Source organism: Anomaloglossus baeobatrachus, chromosome 3, assembly GCF_048569485.1.
Source record: "Anomaloglossus baeobatrachus isolate aAnoBae1 chromosome 3, aAnoBae1.hap1, whole genome shotgun sequence".
Classification (NCBI taxonomy): domain Eukaryota; kingdom Metazoa; phylum Chordata; class Amphibia; order Anura; family Aromobatidae; genus Anomaloglossus; species Anomaloglossus baeobatrachus.
The window spans coordinates 487,522,187-487,548,594 of NC_134355.1; the positions used below are offsets into that span (position 1 = coordinate 487,522,187).

The 26,408-nt window shown below is 44.2% G+C and overlaps 1 protein-coding gene across 3 annotated transcripts in view; it reads left to right on the plus strand.

Moving 5' to 3' along the window:
• The first annotated feature begins 1,860 nt into the window (after positions 1-1,860).
• PHC3 (polyhomeotic homolog 3) overlaps positions 1,861-26,408 on the plus strand; it is a 163,554-nt gene continuing 139,006 nt past the window's right edge. The window contains exons 1-2 of one of the 3 annotated variants that reach the window (XM_075340638.1): positions 1,861-2,231; positions 10,582-10,721. In XM_075340638.1, the coding sequence (XP_075196753.1) occupies positions 2,174-2,231; positions 10,582-10,721 (198 nt within the window). In that variant the 5' untranslated portion in view covers positions 1,861-2,173. The remainder of the gene's footprint in view (positions 2,232-10,581; positions 10,722-26,408) is intronic. The other 2 variants (XM_075340637.1, XM_075340639.1) reach the window with 2 other exon arrangements.

Here is a 26,408-nt window from a genome sequence, read left to right on the forward strand (position 1 = left end):
GCATTGACACCGCCGCCATTACCAGCAAGATTGGCAGGGGCAGGGACACCTTCACCACCGAGAGGAGCTGCAGCAGCTGTACCCGTGGAGCCACCCTACGCCCCTGTGTCCTTCCAGAGGATCCGTCGGCAGCCGGGACAATCGCTGGGGGCATACATCCAGGCTCAAGCGGAACAATGGAAGCGGGCCTGGCCCCCAGAGTAAGTCACCACTGCTGATCTGTTGTTTAAGTCCGGCGCCGTTTAGCCGGCAGAAGTTTCTTTAAGGTTTACGGGCCTGTTGCCCTCCAGCAAAGACCGGGAGCGCTATTGAAGCCTCCGGGCACCTTCAGCAAAGACCGGGAGCGCTATTGAAGCCTCCGGGCGCACATCTAAGACCGGGAGCGCTGTTGAGCCTCCGGGCGCTATCCAGAGACCGGGAGCGCCGCTGAACTGGTGCCGCTGTTGAGGACGGACCCAAAAGGTTTTTATGTGTTTATGTGTTTAAGAGCCTTGCCGGGAGGCTCAGGCTTTAAGAGGGGAGGTATGTAGTGGGTGGGCAGACCCCCTACAAAGGGAGCACAGTTAACCCGGAAATGTTATTATTAAAAGTGTTTTAATGTTTTTATGTGATGTGTCAGGTGGTTCCCCTAGTGGCCGGGTGGGACGGCTGTCACCACAGAAACAGAGCAGAAAGGGGAGGGAGGAGACAAGGTGCTAGAAAAGGTGGGGGCCAGAGTGAGCAGTTGTGTCCGGGACGGGAGAGAAGCAACAGCCAGGGGCAGAGTGTGGAGCTGAGTGGGCAGAAAGCAAGAAAGAAAGAAGGGAGCTGGAAATCAGGGAAGCCGGTGAGAAAAGGAGCGAGCGGAACCTCATAGTGTGAAGCAGTCCGGTGTGGGTCCGGGCTGTGGGTAGCCAGCAGTGGGAGCCGGGCGAAGTGGAGTAGTCAGGCACATCACCACTGGAGGGGACGCAAGGACGGGCTTCCCCCAGCTAAGAAAGCGTCTCAGCACCTTTATGGCTTTGTTCGGGACTTGGTGAGAAGTAGCATCCGGGACAGCAGTGTGTGCACGTCGGGCAGAGTGTGAGCGAACCATCAAGGGACACCGGAGATAAGGAGGTGGACGTAACCTCAGAGCCTATTCTGCCGGTGTGGGTCCGGTGTATGCTTGGCTGAAGAGTGGGTGACCCGAAGGAAGTAGAGTACGGAGGGCATAACCCCACCAGAGGTGACGTTTGGTCAGGGTGTTCCCCAGCTCCACAGGAATTGTCATCTGCCAGATTTATTGCTGACCGGATTGCTTTGTCGGGACTTTTATCTGTGAAGAATAAAAGAATGCTTGTTTCTTGCACTGTACCCTGCCTGAAGCGTGTTTGTGCGCCGGATAACATCTACACTACCACCACACTCTGCCCCACCAAGACATCTCCCGTCCCGGTAGTGACGGCGGGTCCAGGGGTAAGCCTGTCAGCAAGGGCCACGACTACAAGCCCGGAGGCACCCCTGGCACCCCGTTACAATGTAATATCCATTTATAAATCTTGGATGTTCAGAAGTGTAAATACATCGGCAATCACCCAAAGAACCAACAAAATGCTGCTCATTCATCGGTGATTGGATTGTTTATGGGGAACACAAATCCTTGTTCTCAGCAGCACATCGGCCGACGGCAATCTCAGACGTGCTGCTGATAACATGATCCTGTATGGTGGCAGATTGATCTATTCGTGATCGTTCTGTGCCCATCATTGTTCGTCATCCAGTGTAAAGAGGCGGGAAACAAGCGCTGAAGGACATGAATATTGGTGATCGCTCATTACCAGTCTGCACTCAGCCCATGTAAATGTCACCTAATGTCTGAGTGTGATGGCGCAACATGGGAGCATTTAGGCCCCACGTTGCGCCCACCTCTGCCAGTTGGTGACAGTGCAGACTGGATGTTAGGAGGGCTTTTCTTGTGCAGTGGTTACGTGTGCAGTTACAGCATTGTTAGGGGCCGCATGACTATCATGACAGAAGAATCGCGACAGCTCTCCCGGATATTTAGTGAGAAATGTGGTCAGTGACTGTCAGGCGCTGGACCACCGTGCTGAGGCGGACACCAGCCCACCGTGCACAGTAGGCGCCGCTGATAATCACCCAGCAGAAGACAGACGGGGTTAATGCCCGTACCAGCTGAGAGTCACACGGCAGCATGACGCATGCGCAGCGACACCTAGTGACGAGGATAGAAAATGGCGGAACCTCAGTGAGTAAGTGAGTGTGAGCGTCCACTGGGGGAATGGAGATGCTGGTGGGCGGGAGTGGGAGCTGATAACCCGGGGAAGTCGTGCACCACAGTGCTCAGCTGGGAGGGGGAGCGTAATGTAAAGAGGCAGAGACGTCCAGCGCTGGGAGGGGAGGACCAGCATATCCTCCATAGGGAAGGCTGTCATAGAGACAGGTGACAGCAGCCCTGGGGTGAGAGGGCACAGCATGGGCAGCACCAGGGAGCACTACAGCACATGTCAGGGGCGTCATATTGTGATAGTCACTGATGATGTCCTGACACACAATAGTGAGGTCATCTATTGGAATATACAGTAATGATGCCGGCTACCATGATGTACAGTAATGAAAGTATCCCGATATATAGCAATGATGCCTTCTATCCCGATATATAGCAATGATGCCTTCTATCCCGATATATAGCAATGATGCCTTCTATCCTGATATATAGCAATGATGCCTTCTATCCCGATATATAGCAATGATGCCTTCTATCCCGATATATAGCAATGATGCCTTCTATCCCGATATATAGCAATGATGCCTTCTGTCCCGATATATAGCAATGATGCCTTCTGTCCCGATATATAGCAATGATGCCTTCTGTCCTGATATATATAGCAATGATGCCTTCTGTCCTGATATATAGCAATGATGCCTTCTATCCCGATATATAGCAATGATGCCTTCTATCCCGATATATAGCAATGATGCCTTCTGTCCCGATACATAGCAATGATGCCTTCTGTCCCGATATATAGCAATGATGCCTTCTATCCCGATATATAGCAATGATGCCTTCTATCCCGATATATAGCAATGATGCCTTCTATCCCGATATATAGCAATGATGCCTTCTATCCCGATATATAGCAATGATGCCTTCTGTCCCGATATATAGCAATGATGCCTTCTGTCCCGATATATAGCAATGATGCCTTCTGTCCTGATATATATAGCAATGATGCCTTCTGTCCTGATATATAGCAATGATGCCTTCTATCCCGATATATAGCAATGATGCCTTCTATCCCGATATATAGCAATGATGCCTTCTGTCCCAATACATAGCAATGATGCCTTCTGTCCCGATATATAGCAATGATGCCTTCTATCCCGATATATAGCAATGATGCCTTCTATCCCGATATATAGCAATGATGCCTTCTGTCCCGATATATAGCAAAGATGCCTTCTATACCGATATATAGCAATGATGCCTTCTGTCCCGATATATAGCAATGATGCCTTCTATCCCGATATATAGCAATGATGCCTTCTGTCCCGATATATAGCAATGATGCCTTCTGTCCCGATATATAGCAATGATGCCTTCTGTCCTGATATATATAGCAATGATGCCTTCTGTCCTGATATATAGCAATGATGCCTTCTATCCCGATATATAGCAATGATGCCTTCTATCCCGATATATAGCAATGATGCCTTCTGTCCCAATACATAGCAATGATGCCTTCTGTCCCGATATATAGCAATGATGCCTTCTATCCCGATATATAGCAATGATGCCTTCTATCCCGATATATAGCAATGATGCCTTCTATCCCGATATATAGCAATGATGCCTTCTATCCCGATATATAGCAATGATGCCTTCTGTCCCGATATATAGCAATGATGCCTTCTGTCCCGATATATAGCAATGATGCCTTCTGTCCTGATATATATAGCAATGATGCCTTCTGTCCTGATATATAGCAATGATGCCTTCTATCCCGATATATAGCAATGATGCCTTCTATCCCGATATATAGCAATGATGCCTTCTGTCCCAATACATAGCAATGATGCCTTCTGTCCCGATATATAGCAATGATGCCTTCTATCCCGATATATAGCAATGATGCCTTCTATCCCGATATATAGCAATGATGCCTTCTGTCCCGATATATAGCAAAGATGCCTTCTATACCGATATATAGCAATGATGCCTTCTGTCCCGATATATAGCAATGATGCCTTCTGTCCCAATATATAGCAATGATGCCTTCTATCCCGATATACAGCAATGATGCCTTCTATCCCGATATATAGCAATGATGCCTTCTATCCCGATATATAGCAATGATGCCTTCTGTCCCGATATATAGCAATGATGCCTTCTGTCCCGATATATAGCAATGATGCCTTCTGTCCCGATATATAGCAATGATGCCTTCTATCCCGATATATAGAAATGATGTCTTCTATCCCGATATATAGCAGTGATGCCTTCTATCCCGATATATAGCAATGATGCCTTCTATCCCCGATATATAGCAATGATGCCTTCTATCCCGATATATAGCAATGATGCCTTCTATCCCGATATATAGCAATGATGCCTTCTATCCCGATATATAGCAATGATGCCTTCTATCCCGATATATAGCAATGATGCCTTCTATCCCGATATATAGCAATGATGCCTTCTATCCCGATATATAGCAGTGATGCCTTCTATCCCGATATATAGCAATGATGCCTTCTGTCCCGATATATAGCAATGATGCCTTCTGTCCCGATATATAGCAATGATGCCTTCTATCCCGATATATAGCAATGATGCCTTCTATCCCGATATATAGCAATGATGCCTTCTATCCCGATATATAGCAATGATGCCTTCTATCCCGATATATAGCAATGATGCCTTCTATCCCAATATATAGCAATGACGCCTTCTATCCCGATAAATAGCAATGATGCCTTCTATCCTGATATACAGCAATGATGCCTTCTATCCCGATATATAGCAATGATGTCTTCTATCCCGATATATAGCAATGATGCCTTCTATCCCGATATATAGCAATGACGCCTTCTATCCCGATATATAGCAATGACACCTTCTATCCTGTTATATAGCAATGAAACTATCCTAATGTAAAGTAATTACGCTTGCTACCCTGCTGTACAGTAATGAAAGTATCCCAATATATAGCAATGACGCCTTCTATCCCGATAAATAGCAATGATGCCTTCTATCCTGATATACAGCAGTGATGTCTTCTATCCCGATATATAGCAATGATGTCTTCTATCCCGATATATAGCAATGATGCCTTCTATCCCGATATATAGCAATGATGTCTTCTATCCCGATATATAGCAATGATGTCTTCTATCCCGATATATAGCAATGATGCCTTCTATCCTGATATATAATTATGACAACTTCTGTCCCGATATATAGCAATGACGCCTTCTATCCCAATATATGGCCAGGATGCCTTCTGTCCCGATATAGCAACGATGCCTTCTATCCCGATATACAAAAATGGAAGTATCCCAATATATAGCAATGACGCCTTCTATCCCGATATATAGCAATGAAACTATCCCAATATACAGTATTCACGTCTGCTACCTTGCTGTACAGTAATTAAACTATCCCGTTATATAGTAATGACGCCTTCTATCCCGTTATTTAGTAATGACGCCTTCTATCCCGTTATTTAGTAATGACGCCTTCTATCCCGTTATTTAGTAATGACGCCTTCTATCCCGTTATTTAGTAATGACGCCTTCTATCCCGTTATATAGTAATGACGCCTTCTATCCGGTTATATAGTAATGACGCCTTCTATCCAGTTATATAGTAATGACGCCTTCTATCCCGTTATATAGTAATGATGCCTTCTATCCCGATATATAGTAATGAAACTATCCCAATATACAGTATTCACGTCTGCTACCCTGCTGTACAGTAATTAAACTATCCCGATACATAGTAATGAAACTATCCCAATATACAGTATTGACGCCTGCTACCCTTCTGTACAGTAATTAAACTATCCCGATACATAGCAATGACGCCTTCTATCCTGATATACAGTAAAGATGTCTTCTATCCTGATATTGAAACTCTATCGCAATAGAAATATATCATATCTCTACAATTAACCCCTTCACTCCCAGGCTATTTTCCATTTTTGTTTTTCCTTCCCCTTCTTCCAAGAGGCTTGTCTCTTTGTGGGATGAGTTGTGCTTTTGAGTGAAGCCATTATTTTTACCATATATTTTACTGGAAGACAGGGATAAATTTCCAAGTGCGGTGAGATTGCAAAAAAAGTGCATTTCCACAATTGTTTCTTTTTTTTAATTTACCATGTTCACTATATGGTAAATTGATCTGACAGTATGCAGATCCCAAACATGCATGGCTTTTTTATTTTTATTTAAGTGGTGAAAAAAAAAAATAAGAAATTTGTCCCAAAAAAAGATTTTTGCTATTGTTTGCCTTTTCCGAGACCCGTAGCATTCTCATTTTTGGGGATCTGGGGCTCAGTGACTGCTTATTTTTTTGTGCCCTGAGCTGATGCAATAACTGATACCATTCTTGGTGTAGATATGATGTTTTGATCAACTTTTATTGTATTTTATTGCAATGTTGCATCAACAAAAAAAACATAATTCTGGCCTTTTGATTTTTTTTCTTGGCAATATAAAGTGTGTATTTTTTTTCTAATTCTTTTATTTTTAATGGGGCAAAAGGGGATTGATTTGAACTTTTGTGTTTTTTTTCCTACTGTTTCCATTATTAAGGCTGCTTTCACACATCCGTTTTTTGCCGTCAGGCACAATCAGACGAATGCCGAATAAAACGGATCTGGCGTTGGATGCGTTTATATCCTCATTGAATTGTATTAGTGCCAGATTGTGCCTGATGCCCTTGCGTTTCATCCAGTGTGCGCCGGATCCGGCGAAATTTCTGTGTCCGGCTGCCGGAAAGAACGCACAAGGGAGCGTTTTTTGTCAGCGGTAAAAAAACGCACCGCGCTGGATCCTGCACCGAGCGGCGTGTTGTGAAATGAAAGCCTATGGGCTCCGGATCCGTCGTAATGCTGCAAAAAACGCATTCCACCGACGGATTCGTTTTTTTTAACTGAGCTGTGAGCTCCATGGAGCAACTGAAGTGAGTCACGGTATCAGTGGTGACATCACTCAGGTTACCTGCGGCCACCGCTGGATTTTTGGTACAAACTGCTACAACGGATCCGTTCGTTTACCGGATTCATCGTATCAGTTTTACCACAATCTGCGCCGGATCCGTAGCATCAGGCTCACACCGGATTGTGCCTGACGGCAAAACAACGCAAGTGTGAAAGTAGCGTAACTAGTCTCTTTAGGGGGCTTGAAGCTGCCATCATCCAGTTGCCTGGGCTATACTGAGCAATGCATCAACACTGCTCTGTACAGTAGAAATACCTGTCATCAGCTGACCCCCGGCTGTCATGACAACCCATCGGCGCCCTGCGAGGTGGGGCCACTGATGGATGGGATTAATTATTCGCTTCCTGTCAGTGCTTGTTAAATGTTACTGTCAGAAATTGACAGCGGAATTTAACTGGTTAAGAGGTGCGGGTGGATCTCCGATCCCAACCGTGGCTGTTAGAGGCACTTGATGGCTGATCAACTCGGCTATCAAGTGCCGGGAAAAATGCAGGATCAGCGTGTGAGCCACATCAAAGCCAGGGACACCGTGGATGACATACATGTGCGTCATCAGTCGTGAAGGGGTTAAGGGTGGTTGGTACGCTGGAAACACATCGTGGGTGCAATATGGAGCCATGCATGTAAGTTTTTAAAATAAAGGAAACCGGATTTTTAATGTCCTACCAAGTGCCAGCTCTTTTTGTTTGTTGTTTTGTTTATCCCGATATATGGTAATTAAACTCTCTATCCTGATATACCATAATGATGCCTTCTGCCTAGATTTATAGTATTGATGTCTCTGTCCCGATATACAAAAATGAGGTCCTTTTTCCCTAGTATTCAGTACTTAGGTGTTCTATTGGGACACACAATAATGATGACCACTATCCTGATATACAGCAGTCAGTTCCTCTATCCTGACAGATGGATATAATGCTTGTGAAGTGCAGTTCGGTGTATTTTCTCCACATCAAAGGCTTTATTTGTAGAGCAGAGATACTAGTGATGGGAGCCATGTGCGGACTAATGAAAGAATTTTTTAAGGCATTTTTATTACTTTCTGCAAAGTCAAAAGTTTACATACACAAAGAGTACTATGCCTTTAAACAATATGGGACAGCCCATATGATGATGTCATGTCTTTAGAAGCTTAGGCTAGGTTTATGGGCAACATCTGAGTTAATTAGAGACACACCTGTGGATGTATTTTAATGCACACCTGAAACACACTGCTTCTTTGGGTAGTATCATGGGAAAGTCAAAAGAAATTAGCCAAAATCTCAGGAAGAGAATTGTGGACTTGCAAAAGTCCGGTTCATCCTTGGGTGCAATTTCCAGATGCCTGAAGGCATCTTTACAAATAAGTATATGCAAGTACAAACAAGATGGGAAAGTCCAGCCATCATACTGCCCAGAAAGGAGATGGGTTTTGTAAACCAAAGAAAAATGAGCTTTGGTCAGACATGTGAATATCAACCCAAGAACAAAAGCAAAAAACCTTGTGAAGATGCTGGCGGAAGCTGATAAGATTGTGTCATTATCCATAATGAAACGAGTACTGTATCAACATGGGCTGAAAGGCCACTCTGCCAGGAAGAAGCCATTACTCCAATAGAAACATAAAAAATCCAGATGAATGTTTGCAAATGCACACAGGAACAAAGACCTTAATTTTTGGAGACATGTCCTGTGGCTAATGAAACTAAAACTGAACTGTTTGGTCATAATGAAGAAAAATGGAAAAGCTTTGAAGCCTAAGAACACTGGGATGGCAGCATCATGTTGTGGGGTTGTTTTTCCGCAGGAGGGACTGGTGCACTTCACAAAATAGATGGCATCGTGTGAAAAGAAGTTTATGTGGCAATACTGAAGCAACATCTGAAAACATCAGCCAGGAACTTAAAGCTTAGGCGAAAATGGCTCTTCCAAATGGACAATGACCCGAAGCATACTGCCAAACTTTTTACAGGGTAAGCATACACGGCGAGAAAAACGTAGCAAGTGGAATAAGATAAAAAGAAAAAAATCGCATTCCACCCGCACCTATGTTACTCTATGCGTCAGCTCCCATGAGCAATTTTGTTTCTCAGCTCTAATTGGACCAAGAAAACAATCGCAGCATGCTGCGGGTGCAATACGATTCGTTTTCACTCGCACTCATACAAGTCTATGAGTACGAGAGAAACATTGCATTGCACTTGCATTATAACGTTGTAATGTGAGTGCAGTGCAAGAATCGCATCAGCTGACAATGGAGGAGATGGGGAGATTACTCCCTGCCTCTCCTCAGCAGCACCCGCCCTCCTCCTCCGCAGCTGTGCTGCGATCGCAGGATAGCATCACAGTGGTATGACATTCGCATGACACTCGGCTTACACTCCAGCAGAGCGGGAGCCTCTGTGTCATGTGATTCAATTGCATTAATGACCATGTGGCCGCAGCCTTAAGGATAAAGTCAATGTTTTGGAGTGGCCATCACAAACCCCTGATCTTAATACAATTGAAAATTTAGGGACAAAGCTGAAAAGGCAGGTGTGAGCAAGGCGACCTACAAACATGGCTGAGTTACACCAGTTCTGTCAGGAGGAATGGGCCCAAATTCCTACCAACTATTGTGAGAAGCCTGTGGAAGGATATCCAAAACGTTTCACCCAAGTCATACATTTTAAGGGCAATGGTACCAAATACTAATGAAATGTATATAAACTTTTGACTTTGCAGAAAGTAATAAATATGCCTTATAACATTCTCTCTCATTATTCTGGCATTTGGTAAATATAAATCATTTGGTTCCTAATTGACCTAAAACGGGAAAGGTTTATTTTGATTTCCTGTCAGATAGTGAGAAAAACATGCAGATGTGTCTTTATAGAGTGTATGTAAACTGGTTTGACCTGCATGTCTTCTCACTTTCTATGTGTGATCAGGCCTCACTCCTCGTACCTCTCGTGGCTGTAGTGCGTGAGATCAGTATGTCGAGATGTGAATTGCATTATACCAATAATATAATAAAAAACTGCTGGTATCACTGTATTCAGAGAAAAGATGACTTTTCACGGTATTTTCGGTGTCTATATGAATATATAATAATGGCAATGATCCTTGTCCTCTGGGTCACATTACATGGCCTCTGCTGCCAGAGATCGCTTTTTTTGCAGACTTTCCTATGTGCAGTTGGCCCCATTGCTACAGCCGGGATGCAGAGACTCTGACAACTTCATAAACGTCTCCGTTATATTAATTAGTGTTGTAGTAAAATAATTGATCGATAACTGATAGCGCGTAGCTTACCTATATGATTATAACTTACAAACTTTACATTTAATACACTGATAGCATATATATGCATATTTTTTTATGCCAGAGTCGGAAATGTTAGTATTTTTTTTTTTTCAGACAGAATCGAACATATACCAGTAACCATGGAAAGTGAACATACCGTGACTACATCGTCACCATCTCCAACCACTATCACCACTTCTGCTTCCCATCCTCCCCCTATATCTGTGTACAGCTCAGACCGCCATGCTGTGCAGGTATGTGTAAATGACTGAATGCTGGATAATACTGCAGAGTAGCTGCCTTTTCTTGTGTTACGCCAAGTGGGGAATATTCTTTTGCCTTCAAGTCTTCTTAACCACTTTTTTATAATTTGAATGAATCCTTAAAATGAACCTGTGGCTAGCGATTAAGTTTTCTGCACACACTCCTGACAGGAGCAGGTCGGCTGTATGTATTTCCATGGAGCTGAGACGCTCCTGTCCAGAGAGTGTGCAGCCGTGTCGGGTGATGCGATGTGAGACTAACGCGAGTCACTCGCAAGTGTAACTCTAGCGCCGAAGCATTCACTACTGTATGCTGCGTGAGCGTACCATTGGGTCCTCACACTGGCTAATGGCAGTGTGCTCAGGACTTACATTGTGAGCGGGGTTAGCGCTCTGCGTTCCCGTCCCACAGAAGACGAGCAGCAGCTTCACGGCTTCCAGCACTGTGTGCCTACCCTCTGGTGCTGTGTGCCCCTCCCCAGTGCTGTGTGTGCCCGCTGTGCTGTGTTCCACCCATAGTGCTGTGTGCCCCTCCTCCAGTTCTCAGTGGCCCTTGTACTTTGTGTGCCCCCCTATGTTGTGTGCCACCCATAGTGCTGTGTGCCCCTTCTCCCCCATTGCTGTATGCCCTCTCCAGAGCTGTGTGCTACCCCCCTGTGCTATTTACCACCCCCAGTGTTGTGCCCCCCAGTGATGTCCATGTTCCCCTGTGCTGTCCGTGCCCCCCTTGTGATGTCTGTGCTCCCCTAGTGATGTCTGTGCTCCGCAAGTGTTATCCATTTTCCCCAGTGCCCCCCAAGTGCTGTCTGTGCCCCCTAGTGCTGTCCATGCTCCCCTCATGATATCCGAGCCCCCCTTGTGCTGACCGTGCCCCCCCAGTGATCTCCGTAACCCCCAGTGATGTCGGTGCCCCCCTAATGATGTCTGTGCTCCGGAAGTGCTGTCCGTGCCCCCCTAGTGATGCTTGCTCCCCAGTGATGAGTGATGTTTGTGCCCCAATAGTGCTGTCCTTGCCACTCCAAGTGCTGTCTGTGCCCCTCAGCCATATATATGCCTCCCAGTGATGTCTGTGCCCCAGCGTCTCTTGTGATGTATATATCCCAGCCCCTCCTGTGATGTGTATGCCCCCAGCCTCTCCAGGGGCATATACATCACAGGAGGGACTGGGGGCATACACATCACATTGGAGATGCTGGGGGCATATACATCACAGGAGGGGATGGGGCAAATGCATCACATTGGAAACGCTGGGGACATACACACCACAGGAGAGCCTGGGGTTTATACATCACAGGAGGGGCTGGGGGCATATATATATATATATATATATATATATATATATATAATCTGGGGCATATACATCACAGGGGGGGCTGGGGCATATACATCACAGGGGGGGCTGGGGGGGCTGGGGCATATACATTACTGGGGGGGCTGGGGCATATACATCACAGGGGGGCTGGATCATATACATCACAGGAGGGGCTGCAGGCATATGCATCACATTGGAGACGCTAAGGCATATACATCACAGTGGAGAAGCTGGGGGCATATATATCAGAGGAGGGGCTGGGGCATATACATCACATGGGGGGCTGGATCATATACATCACAGGGGGGCTGGATCATATACATCACAGGGGGACTGGATCATATACATCACAGGAGGGGCTGCGGGCATATACATCACGTTGGAGACGCTGAGGCATATACATCACATTGGAGAAGCTGGGGGTATATATATCACAGAAGGGGCTGGGGGCATATATATCACAATCACATGAGGGGCATATATATCAGATGAGGGGCTGGGGGCATATACATTACAGTGGGGGCTGGGGACATATACATCACAGGCGGGGTTGAGGCATATACATGTCCGCAGCCCCTCATGTGATGCATGTGCCCCCCAATGTCTCCTGTGATGTATATACAGCAGTCCCAATGTCTCCTATGTTATGTATATACAGCAGTCCCAGCGTCAGTTGTGAGATATATGATTTACCAATCTTATTGTCACAACGAGTTGACTGTGCTCTAGACAGAGACAAACTGGAAAAGTAGTTGTGCAAAGCAACGTTATGTGATCAATATAACCGAAAATTAACCGCCGCACCAAAGAGAAGCAGCTCCGGCCACCACAGTAGGGGTGAGTTAATTAATTGCTTGATCAAATATAGGTGGGTAATTTTCACATTGATAATTTTATGTGGCCCCCGAAGGTTGTTAGAAATTTACAAATGGCCCCCAGCAGTTAAAAGTTTCCCCACCCCTTCCATATGGTATACTCACACGTCACAGTTTTGGACAAACAAATGTAGCTTTTTACTGTCTTAGCAAAGTGAATGTGATGTCTGAAATCTCATGAACTTTTCTTTATTTTTTATCTATAAAAAATAGGCTAGTTTTATTATTATCGTGGCAAAAATGCTACTTGTGAATACAGTCTAAGGTCGGGGGAGACGGCCATAGATTTCCTCATCCGAGAGAATCTGGTCGATAATTCAAATGACAAAGTTTGATCTGAGCGTCAGCTTAGTGTGATTCGATTTTCTTGAATGTGAGTATCAGAGCACACTGTGAGAAGAAGATAAGAGAACAAAATATCTCCATTTTCTCCATTGTTTGAGCCTGCAGAAATCATATGTCATGTGAGTGCAGTCCGATATTTCCCACGCACTCATTGACTTACATGGCCGAGTTTGATCCGAATTTTGGATCAAACTCATACATATACATGCAGCGCCTTTTTTCTCCTTGGCTAGCCACTTTACCAGGAAAAAAATCTGACATGTTCGACCCCGTAGACTAACATTGGTCCAAGTGTGAGCCGATGTTTTATCGGATTGCACTCGGACCGAAATATGGTTGTCTGCACCTGCCCTAATTGTGTAATTTAGTCTAATATGCAGCAGACTGTGACCAGTTGTGCACAGGTTTATTCTATGCTATACAGCATGGGAAGGATTATATATGGCGATCTGTTATTGGTAAAAAGTGAGGGACCTGCCATAAATCCACACTCCTAATTTTGGGTCTACTTGTAATTTTGTTTTCTTTTTTTTAATAATTGTTATAAAGAAAAAAAAAAGTCACTTTTTTTCTTATAAACTGCTTTTCTGGTTTTGAGGTGGACACAACCCTGTTCGATACATGTTGCAGTATTTAAACATGTGTCATGCATCTTTCCTGTACTGTATTTGTCTGTATATATGTATATCACCACTAGGTGGCGATACAAAATGCAATAGATGGAGTGAAAGCTTTACCTACTGATTTCACCACCTCTTTTTGAGTGTAGTTATAGAATCTTGATAATTGTGTTTTAAATTTTATAAAAAAAAGAAAAGAAAAGTGGAAGAAAGTAAATTGAATCTAAGAGGGAAAGAGTCCCAGGTCATCTTGTAGGATGTCAGGTCAGTGTAAACTCTACATCTCTTTTCTCACACTTATTCACATTTACCTCTTGTTTTCTGCTGCATTTAAAGCACAGAAATCACCCAGCCGCCCTTTTTAAAGTCATTAGTTTAGTAATATGGGCACTTCTATGGCTGATGAGATCCGTACTATGTTCTGGCTCACCTCACGTTTGACCTTTGCCTTGTTTGCCCCATGATGATATCATACACATAAGACTAATTTCATATGGACATACTAGTATTGCAACAGCTAGACCTCTCTCTGTCCATATGGGCCAGACTTAAATCACCATATGGTCCTAAGTTTGGTTCCTTTCAGCTGTGAGAGATACCACCACAACATCTGTACACAGTTTTGGTACAGGAGACTGCACCTATCATTGATTTCTTGTTATAATGGCCCATGTGACTGAATGGGATATACTCGTGTCACACCACACATTAATGGAAAGCTCGCCGTGAGGCCAAAGTTACAATTAAAAAGGGGTAACACCACAACAAAAAAGGGGTACATCTGGGACACTTTAAAAATGGTCCTGATACTAGGGAGAGGGAAGATGGACACCTCCACTTAACTGCTGCTATACCCTGCACTCCTAGCCAGTCCCTTTAAAGGTTCCTTACCTGTCCCAGAGCAGGAACCTGAAGCCCTGAGTGACCCTACAATAGTCCTGGCTAGTGAGTGGGCAGGTAAGGGACGCTAGCTCCTCCGCTGCACTAAAACAACACACTAGGGAAGGAAGACAGACAGGGAAGAAACACAACGATGAACTGCTGCAGTCAGCACCAATACTACAGCCACTACAGCAACTTCAACAGAGGGTTACAGCAGCTCCTTCCACCTCTTGTCCAGCATCCAAATGGCAAAGAAAATAACCAGCACCCTCTGTTGATGGCAGAGGGTATATAAAGGGACTTGGAGTTGTCAAACTGGAAACACCTGAGCTGGTAACTGCTAGCCTCCTAAACTGACATTAACCCTACGACTGCCAAAGGAAAGGAAACACATTTATATTGAGAGTCAAGAATGGAAATGACTCTCAAGTCCTTAATCTGTCACTAGTCTCATTATGCAGAGACAGTCGTGACAATTAGGCAGCAGGTAGACGGTCACTTTTCAGATTGTTTTGTTGAAAGCAGAAGAAATAGACAAGTGCAAAGATGTGAGAGAGCTCGACAAAGGCCAGATTATGAGATGGCTAGATACAGTCATATGAAAACGTTTGGGCACCCCTATTAATGTTAACCTTTTTTCTTTATAACAAATTGGGTTTTTGCAACAGCTATTTCTGTTTCATATATCTAATGACTGATGGACTGAGTAATATTTCTGGATTGAAATAAGGTTTATTGTACTAACAGAAAATGTGCAATCCGCATGTAAACAAAATTTGACCGGTGCAAAAGTATGGGCACCCTTATCAATTTCTTTATTTGAACACTCCTAACTACTTTTTACTGACTTACTAAAGCACTGAATTGGTTTTGTAACCTCATTGAGCTTTGAACTTCATAGGCAGGTGTATCCAATCATGAGAAAAGGTATTTAAGGTGGCCACTTGCAAGTTATTCTCCTATTTGAATCTCCTATGAAGAGTGGCATCATGGGCTCCTCAAAACAACACTCAAATGATCTGAAAACAAAGATTATTCAACATAGTTGTTCAGGGGAAGGATACAAAAAGTTGTCTCAGAGATTTAAACTGTCAGTTTCCACTGTGAGGAACATAGTAAGGAAATGGAAGAACACAGGTACAGTTCTTGTTAAGCCCAGAAGTGTCAGGCCAAGAAAAATATCAGAAAGGCAGAGAAGAAGAATGGTGAGAACAGTCAAGGACAAGCCACAGACCACCTCCAAAGACCTGCAGCATCATCTTGCTGCAGATGGTGTCAATGTGCATCGGTCAACAATAGCGCACGTTGCACAAGGAGAAGCTGTATGGGAGAGTGATGCGAAAGAAGCCATTTCTGCAACCACGCCACAAACAGAGTCGCCTGAGGTATGCAAAAGCACATTTGGACAAGCCAGTTACATTTTGGAAGAAGGTCCTGTGGACTGATGAAACAAAGATTGAGTTGTTTGGTAATACAAAAAGGCGTTATGCATGGAGGCAAAAAAACCACGGCATTCCAAGAAAAGCACTTGCTACCCACAGTAAAATTTAGTGGAGGTTCCATCATGCTTTGGGGCTGTGTGGCCAATGCTGCCACCGGGAATCTTGTTAAAGTTGAGGGTCGCATGAATTCAACTCAGTATCAGCAGATTCTTGACAATAATGTGCAAGAATCAGTGACGAAGTTGAAGTTACGCAGGGGATGGATATTTCAGCAAGACAATGATCCAAAACACCGCTCCAGATCTACTCAGGCATTCACGCAGAGGAACAATTACAATGTTCTGGAATGGCCATCCCAGTCCCCAGACCTGAATATCATTGAAAATCTGTTGGATGATTTGAAGCTTAACTGAACTGGAATTGTTTTGTAAACAGGAATGGTCAAATATACCTTCATCCAGGATCCAGGAACTCATTAAAAGCTACAGGAAGCGACTAGAGGCTGTTATTTTTGCAAAAGGAGGATCTACAAAATATTAATGTCACTTTTATGTTGAGGTACCCATACTTTTGCACCGGTCAAATTTTGTTTAAATGTGGATTGCACATTTTCTGTTAGTACAATAAACCTCATTTAAATCCAGAAATATTACTCAGCCCATCAGTTATTAGATATATGAAACTGAAATAGCTGTTGCAAAAACCCAATTTGTTATAAAGAAAAAAGGTTAACATTAATAGGGGTGCCCAAACTTTTTCATATGACTGTATCTGGGTCAGAGAGTCTCCAGGTCGTGTGACGTGTCTTTGGTATGCAGTGGTTAGTAACTACCAAAAGTGGGTGAAGGTAGAAAACTAGTGAATCAGTAACAGAGCCCTGGATGCCTGGGATGCATTGATGTGTGCAGAGCAAGCCCATGTCTATGGTACTGTAGCATAAAGCTCTGGTTGGCTGTAATAGAAGCGGACTGACAGGCTGGTCAATGTGCCCATGGTCACCACAGTCCTCCCACAATAGTGTCTATGACGGACACATGAGCGGCAGAACTGGACCAATGATGATGTTGGCCTGGTCTGACTAATCACATTTTCTTCTACATCACATGGACTACAGAGAAGTGCAACATAAAAAAGCGAAATCCAGTCACACAGTGAAGGTTGGTGTATGAAACTCTCTAAAGATATGTGCACACGTTGCATTTTTATTTTGTTTCCCCCCACTTAGTTTTGTCACAAAGCCTGCCGTGCCTGAGATTCCTGAAGCCTCGTGCACACGTTACTTACCTTTTTCCTTGCAGATTTGCAGCAGATTTCATCCATACTAATGAGAGGGGAAAAGTCTGCAACAAAAACATTTGTATGAAGTGTGCTTATTTTCTGCATCATTGTTCTGTCCAGCACATCAGGATTTGCAGCAGAATGTTCTGTTTTCATATATTTTTATTAAGATAAGGTTAACAGAATAACATATCAAATCCACACAATCAAGATATTTTCATGCATAGCATACCATTATTTGAATACATATGGGGATCTATTGTATGAATACAACTTTTTTATCTGAGGGGGATAGGTATAGGAAAAGAGAAAGGAGGGGGAGGGGGAGGTAAAGTAATTACTTTATTGGGGATGAAAAAGGGGAGGAGGGTGGAGGCAAGGAAAAACAAGGTGAAGAGGGAGTGGGTAAAAGGAAGAACAATGAAAATATACAAATCTCAACTATGTTAACAGGCTTCCATTCTAGGAATATAAGCATATTGTCAAGAAAGTATGGCTGAAGGTTTGAATAAAAGGATTCATGCTATAAAAAAGGTTTTTAAGTAGTTATAAATATTTATTTATGTAATACCTTGTGTAAAACTAGTGATCCCATCTTCGGTAATAGGAGGCAAAGGCATTGTTAATGGTAGCAAAGTACTTCTCGAAGTTGTGAAGAGAAGTAATCTCTACGACCTCAGAGATAGTGGGCACAGTAGGTTTCTTCCAATTAGAAGCTATAAGATTTCTAATAACTAAAAATAAATGAGTTAGGATAGGTTTATATATAGGGTCAAATTTTTCCAAATTAAGTGAAAGCAGGGCCATTTGGGGAGTTACCTGAATTGTGGAGTTAGTAATATGATTAATCAGACTAGAAATATTTTTCCAGAGATTCTTTAATTTGGGACAACTCCAGAAAATGTGGAGTAAAGTACCTCTCTCATCGCAATCCCTCCAACATAAAGGAGACGTCTCTCTATTAAATTTAGCAAGTCTGCATGGAGTGAGATACCAACGCGAGAGAATTTTGAAGTGAGATTGATGGAGAGAGGCACATGCATTTGAAGAATAGGTTAGTGAAATGGCTTTCTGCCATTCCTCATCCGTAAAGCTATTAAGGGTGCTTTACACGAGATGATCTATCGTGCGATAGATCTTCGGGGTCACGGTTTTTGTGACGCACATCCGGCATCGCTTGCGACGTCGGGATGTGTGACACCTCCGAGCGACGCAGTATTGCTCACAAGTCGTGAGTCGGGTACTCGTCGCTCGGTTTCATAATCTCGTTTAATTAAAATGGCGCCGGTTGCTCATCGTTCCCGGGGTAGCACACGCCGCTCCGTGTGACACCCCGGGAACGATGAACAGCAGCTTACCTCCGTCCCGCGGCACCCGCTGGCTATGCGGAAGGAAGGAGGTGGGCAGGATGTTTACGTTCCGCTCATCTCCGCCCCTCCGCTTCTATTGGCCGGCGGCTGTGTGACGTCGCTGTGACGCCGAACGTCCCTCCCACTTCAGGAAGTGGATGTTCGCTGCCCACAGTGAGGTCGTCCAGAAGGTAAGTACGTGTGACGGGGGTTAAACGAGTTTGTGCGCCACGGGCAGCGATTTGCCCGTGACGTAAAAACGACGGGGGCGGGTACGATCGATTGTGAAATCGCACAATCGGTCGTCCCGTGTAAAGCAGGCTTTACCCAAATCTTTTTCCCAATCTAGCATATATTTGCTTTTGTGGAATGTTAGATCGTTATTGAAGTAGTTATAGATATTTTTACAACACCATAGGGACATTTTGGTTGGGTTACAGAATAACATGCAGGTTATTTCTAAAAAAGGGGTTTGTAAATAATAATTTTGTCTTTAAAATTTCCCTAAATTTGATGAGGGCCTTAGGCTCTGTGCGCACTAGAGCGTTTTACCCGCGGATTTACCCGCGGATTTGCCGCGGAAATTTCTTGAGAAATGTCTGCAATCTTTGTGCAGACATTTCCCAGCAAATTCTATGAGAAAAAAAAATAGCTGTGCGCACTGTGCGGATTTTTCTCAAGAAATTTCCTTGAGAAGAATTTCTCGAGAAAATTTCTTGAGAAAATGAGCATGTCAATTCTTTTCCGCAGGTACCCTGCGGATTTCGGCAGTACAGCCTGCAAAATCCGCAGGGCACCACCCGCGGGAAAATCGCGGCAAATTCGCGGCTATTTCGCGGCAAATCCGCATGCGGATTTGGTGCGGATTTTTTCCGGAGGTCCGGAAATCTTTCACTCCCAGAAGTTTCTCAAGAAATTTTCTTGAGAAACTTCACATTTCTAGTGCGCACATAGCCTAAAAGTCAGAGTCTGGGAGCTTGTGTTTGACCTTTATATCCAGGAAGTTTATAAAGTCTTTTCCGTTGAAGATGTCTTAAACCGTTTTTAGATTTGACTCCTGCCATGTTGAGTGAATTTCTGAGTTATCCAGAATCGCCAAAATTTTTAGGGGAGTATTTCTAAGAAGACGATTTTTATTAAGATTAGTCGGAGTTGCTGCCAATGCTGTACATGTGCACACACCCTAAAGATATTTGTCTTTGTTGCCAGTAGCGGTCAACCATAGAGAAGCTTTCTTTTTGTATTCTGCTCTTGAAAAATGAGCTGTGCTGTGATTGGTTGGTATAGGCAACAGTCATTTTTTTTGTTCCTTTATAGAGTTTTCTTAATGGGAATCTATCACCAGGTTTTTACCACCTAATCTGAGAGCAGCATAACGTAGGGGCAGAGATCCTGATTCCAGCGATGTGTAGGGCTCCGTAGTGTAGTTTTGATAAAATCACTGTGTAATCAGCAGTAGATTATCATTAGAGGACTACTTGGCATGCTGCCAGGTAGTCCAGCATATTCATGAGCTCTGTATAACTGCTAGATCTGCAACAGGGAAAACATTTTATCAAAATGACAGCAAACAGCCCAGTAAGTGACACATTCACTGGAATCTGGGTCTCTGTCTCTACATCATGCTGCTCTCAGATGGGGTAGCAAAAACCTGGTAACTGATTCCCTTTACATCTACCCAAATAAATATTGATTCTGATATAGGTAGAAGTTAGGACCGTAGTGAGATGTTATCAGTGAAATTAGTGGTGCTTCTAGTCAAAGTTCCCCGCACTTAGTTGTATACTCACCCTCCGACATCTTTATCTTCTTTCACTGCTGCTACTGTTGTCTCCAGCATTTTATGACCTGTCTCAGTGGCCTTGTTTAATGGAGTGTGCTGTAAGGGTACCTTCACACTTAGCGATGCAGCAGCGATCCGACCAGCGATCTGACCTGGTCAGGATCGCTGCTGCATCGCTACATGGTCACTGGTGAGCTGTCAAACAGGCAGATCTCACCAGCGACCACTGAACAGCCCCCAGCCAGCAGCGACGTGCAAGCGACGCTGCGCTTGCACGGAGCCGCCGTCTGGAAGCTGCGGAGACTGGTAACTAAGGTAAACATCGGGTATGGTTACCCGATGTTTACATTAGTTACCAGTGTGAGCAGGGAGCAGGGAGCCGCGCACACTGAGCGCTGGCTCCTTGCTCTCCTAGCTGCATTACACATCGGGTTAATTAACCCGATGTGTAATGCAGCTACATGTGCAGAGAGCAGGGAGCCGCGCACACTGAGCGCTGGCTCCTTGCTCTCCTAGCTGCTGTACACATCGGGTTAATTAACCCGATGTGTACAGCAGCTACATGTGCAGAGAGCCGGAGCCGGCAGCACAGGCAGCGTGAGAGCTGCTGGTAACTAAGGTAAATATCGGGTAACCACCTTGGTTACCCGATGTTTATCTTGGATACAGCTTACCTCAGCTGTCAGATGCCGGCTCCTGCTCCCTGCTCGCTTCATTTGTCGCTCTCTTGCTGTCACACACAGCGATCTGTGTGTCACAGCAGGAGAGCGGCTTTGAAGAAAACGAACCAGGGCTGTGTGTAACGAGCAGCGATCTCGCAGCAGGGGCCAGATCGCTGCTCAGTGTCACACACAGCGAGATCGCTAATGAGGTCACTGCTGCGTCACAAAAACCGTGACTCAGCAGCGATCTCGGCAGCGAGCTCGCTGTGTGTGAAGCACCCCTAAGTCACTCTTCAATGCAAGTTTAAAAAAGTATGCTGTGGATAAGAAGCCCAGATAGGGTCTTATCTGGTGCGATTTGACAAGACAAACTGGTAGGGTACTCACCTGTAGAGGTTGTGCCAGTCACAACTCCTACATAGGCATAAAATGGCCTCTGCTGCAGCCCCGGAGAGATATGTTACAGATGTGATAAAAGGAAACCGGGATATGCCGCGCTGACATCAAACATCCAGAAGTTGATTAATTTCTTTTTTATTTAATCAGGTCTACGCGTTTCAGAGGACGCAGCCTCCTTCTTCAGGACAATTATTACAGAAAAGTAGAAGAGTAAGGTTGATTTTTCTGTAATAATTGTCCTGGAGAAGGAGGTTGCGTCCTCCGAAACGTGTAGACCTGATTAACCCTCGGATGGGATTAATGTGCCTGACAGACGCTTCTCTTTTACTTTCATTTCTCCCTCCTCACCAGATATTCAGGAAATCCCATCTCTCCAGGTAGTCTCCTGGCTCTAGCTGCTGTGTGAAACCTGATACCACAGTTGGTCTGCAGAGCTTCAGGAGGGCAGATATACCTGTGCTGGCTTCTCAGGCTCATTGTTCCCGAACACATCACACTTTATAAGGTTGCTCTTGCTCTTTGCTCTGCAAATGTGTTGTTTTCTGGGGAAACTTCAGGATCTAATTCTGAATAATTATGTGTGTAATATTATTTTAGGTGCCTTGAAATCATGTTTTTTTGCCAAATTTTTTAGATTTTTAATAACCGTTATGTGTTATAACTGGAGGCTATTTGGTGGGAGTTTTGAAATGTGTGTATTTCAGAGTTATTACTTTTATTTGAGTAAATGGGTTTGTTTTGCACCTGATTATGTGTCGTCTCTTTTATTGCATCCCTATGAAGGTCTTTGATCACTTTTAGAGCACTGAAATTGCAAAAATTAGATATCATAGGTATTTTTCTAGCCTGTGCCTGACAGGCACATTATTCCCAAACTCGTTATTAAAGATATTGTTCCCACCAGAGGGTTAAATAAAAGAGAAATTAATCAACTTCTGGATGTTTGAAGTCAGCGTAGCATATCCCGGTATCCTTCTTTCACATCTGTTCAATGCAAGTCTATGAGAACCTCATTCTGGCTCCCATAGACTTTCATTGAGTGCTTCTGACCGTTACCTCTGACTTCAGGCCAGTCAGAAGTTGTGATCAAAAGATTGCGCAGCAGGACCGAAGCAGCGCTGATCAAAGGTAAAGACGCTGGCGGGTGCTTATAATATTAGGGTCAGGTAGTGGTGCTTTAAGGTGCATTTACACTGCACGCTTATCAAGAGCGTTTATAGGAACTCTGATTTAACAATAAATGTGTAATCTAAACAGACTGTCAATCACCCTACAAACAAGCAAAACATTGGGGTGAAGTGATCTCTTGGATTACCAAATAAATCATCGTTCTCAGCAGCACATAGACCTGTGTAATCATGTTTACTGACAGCCTACATGGTCTGAGCGATCTATTGCAGATCATTCACATCTGAAGCTGGGTCGGCTTGTGTGATCAAGCTGTTTGACCCACCGCCGACTAACAAGCTTGTTAGTGCTTGTTTAAGGGCATGTGCGCATGTTGAGTCGTGTCCATGCTGCAAATTCTGCAGCGATTTGGCAGTGCATGTGCGCTTCAACTCGCTGCAAAAACACTGCATAATGGAGGCAGTGTGTTTGCAGAATAGATGCCTATTTCATGCGCTTGGGATGCTGCCTCTTCCATAGACAGAGTAGGAGCTGCACCCAAAGCGTACGAAAGAAGTGACATGCTGCATTTTTGAACGCAGAGATTTTGTCAAATTTTTGACTCACAAAACGCTGCGTTCAAAAAAGCAACATGCGCATGGATTATGCACAATTATCATAGATTGTGCAGGGGACGCAGGACGCATGTTTTACACTGCAGTGCTAGACGCAGCGTAAATGCATGATATTACGCAACATGCACACATAGCCTATGGGTATGTGCACATCTTATAGACACCAGTGCACCCATGTTAATTTTTTCCAAGAAAATGTACTTTAGGAAAACACCAACATATTTTTCCTGAAGCGTCTTTTTACCCAACGTTTCAAATGTCTGTATTAATGGTGAGTGTCTTCCAAGTGTAAGTCGCTGCAAGAATGTACTGGTGACTTCTTTAGGCTATGTGCGCACACAGCGTTTTTTTGACGCTGCGTTTTTGGCCGCAAAAAACGCACCCGCGGCAAAAACGCACTGGTAAAAAACGCATGCATTTTTACCACGTTTTGGCTGTGTTTTGCTGCGTTTTTGATAACTGCGTTTTGCTGCATTTTTCCAATGCATTGCATGGGTGAAAAACGCAGTAAAACGCAGCAAAGGATTGACATGTCCATTTTTTTTAATTAGCTCAAAAACGCAGCTAAAAAAAAAGTTGTGTGCAGACAGCAAAAATGAAAAGTCATAGACTTTGCTGGGGAAGGAAAGTCATGCAGTTTTGAGCCCAAAAATGCACCTGAAAAACGCGCAAAAACTCCTAAAACTGCTTGAAGACCTGAAGTAGTTAAAAAAGCTACGAAACATGGAACATGTGCACAGCAAATCATTTTTACATTGCAGTGCACCTGTTCATTTTTCAGGTGGAATATGTCGGAAAAATACTCTGTGTTCAAATACCCTAACACTGACCATCGCACAATGTAAATGCACCTTTAGTTTTTCTCAATTATGAAGAGCCTCAACAGTCAATAACAGCAAATGTAATTTTCTCTATTTTTTTGAGTCTCCCTGAGACTTAAATCCAAAACGTTTACAATTGCAAGCAACAACTAAAGCCATGAGCCCAGGCTTCAGTGACATCAGTGGGTGAATTTAGTATACTTGATCTGCCGGTAACTATTACATTTAGGCTATGTGCGCACTGGGAAATGGAATTTTCTCAAGAAAATTCCGCAGGCATTGAAAGATTACCGCACCCGCGGTAAAAAACCACGGCAAACCGCACCCGAAAACCGTATGCGGTTTGCTGCGGTTTTACTGCGGTATTGTTCGCAGTATTGCCGCGGTTTTGCCGCGCGCGGGTTGGTACATGTGGTTCATTGCATTCAATGCAATAAAGCACATTGAAAATAAAAATCATTCCCTTCTGAGATAGATAGTAGATAGATAGATAAATAGACAGATAGAAGAATAGATAGAGAGATAGATAGATAGATAGAGGGATAGATAGATAGAGGACAGATCGCTGCATTTCTCACGGTCGCTAGTGAGTTCACAATACCGGCCGTGGGAAATGCCCTGTGGTTACCTCTGCTGTCTCGCTGCGAGGCTGCATTCAGCGCTGTGTCAGTGTCAGTCGCGGCTGGATACCAGCATCAGAGGATTACGTCGGAGCTTTGTTTTGGGAGGGGTTAATAAACGGGTGAACGAGGATTATTTGTGTTTTATTTAAAATAAAGGATTTTTCAGTGTGTGTGTTTTCACTTTACTTACGGGTTGATCATGTCAGCTGTCACATAGACGCTGCCATGATCAAGCCTGGACTTAGTGGCGGCGATCCGCCGCCATTAACTCCTTGTATTACCCTGACTGCCACTGCATCACGGCAGCAGGAAGAGCTGGGGACACACCGGTACTGCCGCATAATGGATGCGACAGTCCCGGGGCAGCTGCGGCTGATATTCTCGGCTTCAGGAGGTGGGAGGGAGGCGGGGGACATTAACCCTGCCCCTCGCCCTCCCCAGCCTGAGAATACCGGGCCGCCGCTGTGTGCTTACCTCGGCTGCAAGGTAAAAATACGGCGGAGCCCACGTGTTTTGTTTTCTATATTCTATATTCCATTTGATGTCTATGTGTGTTCTATATGTCTATGTCTGTGTTCTGTGACTGTGATGTCTGTGTGTCTGGGATCTGTGTGTGTTTACTCTGCTCCGCTTCATCTTCCTGTCATAATGACATCACTTCCTTGCAAAACCACAGGCAAGCGATGTACATTACCGCAGGTAAACCGCAGGGAATAACGCAGGAAAACGCAGTGAACCGCACAGAATTTTCTGCCTGCGTTATTCCCTGCGGGATTTTACGATTACATTGGAGTCAATGGAGTGAAATCCCGCAGCTACGTGCGGAAAAGAATTGATATGCAATTGTTTTTGCTGCGGGAATCCCGCAGCAAAACATGCAGCTGTCAAATTCCGCTTAGTGCGCACAGGATTTTTTTTTTTTCATAGGTTTTGCTGGTGAATCACTGCAGAGATGTTATGAACATTTTCTGCAGCGAAACATGCAGCAAAACCGCAGGAAATCCGCGGCAAAAAACGGTAAGTGCGCACAGGGCCTTACTGCGAACAAGTATACTAAATTCACCCATTGATGTCACTGAAGCCTGGGCTCATGGCTTTAATTGTTGCTTGCAATTATACAGTTAGGTCCAGAAATATTTGGACAGTGACACAAGTTTTATTTTAGCTGTTTACAAAAACATGTTCAGAAATACAATTATATATATAATATGGGCTGAAAGTGCACACTCCCAGCTGCAATATGAGAGTTTTCACATCCAAATCGGAGAAAGGGTTTAGGAATCATAGCTCTATAATGTATAGCCTCCTCTTTTTCAAGGGACCAAAAGTAATTGGACAAGGGACTCTAAGGGCTGCAATTAACTCTGAAGGCGTCTCCCTCGTTAACCTGTAATCAATGAAGTAGTTAAAAGGTCTGGGGTTGATTACAGGTGTGTTGTTTTGCATTTGGAAGCTGTTGCTGTGACCAGACAACATGCAGTCTAAGGAACTCTCAATTGAGGTGAAGCAGAACATCCTGAGGCTGAAAAAAAAGAAAAAATCCAT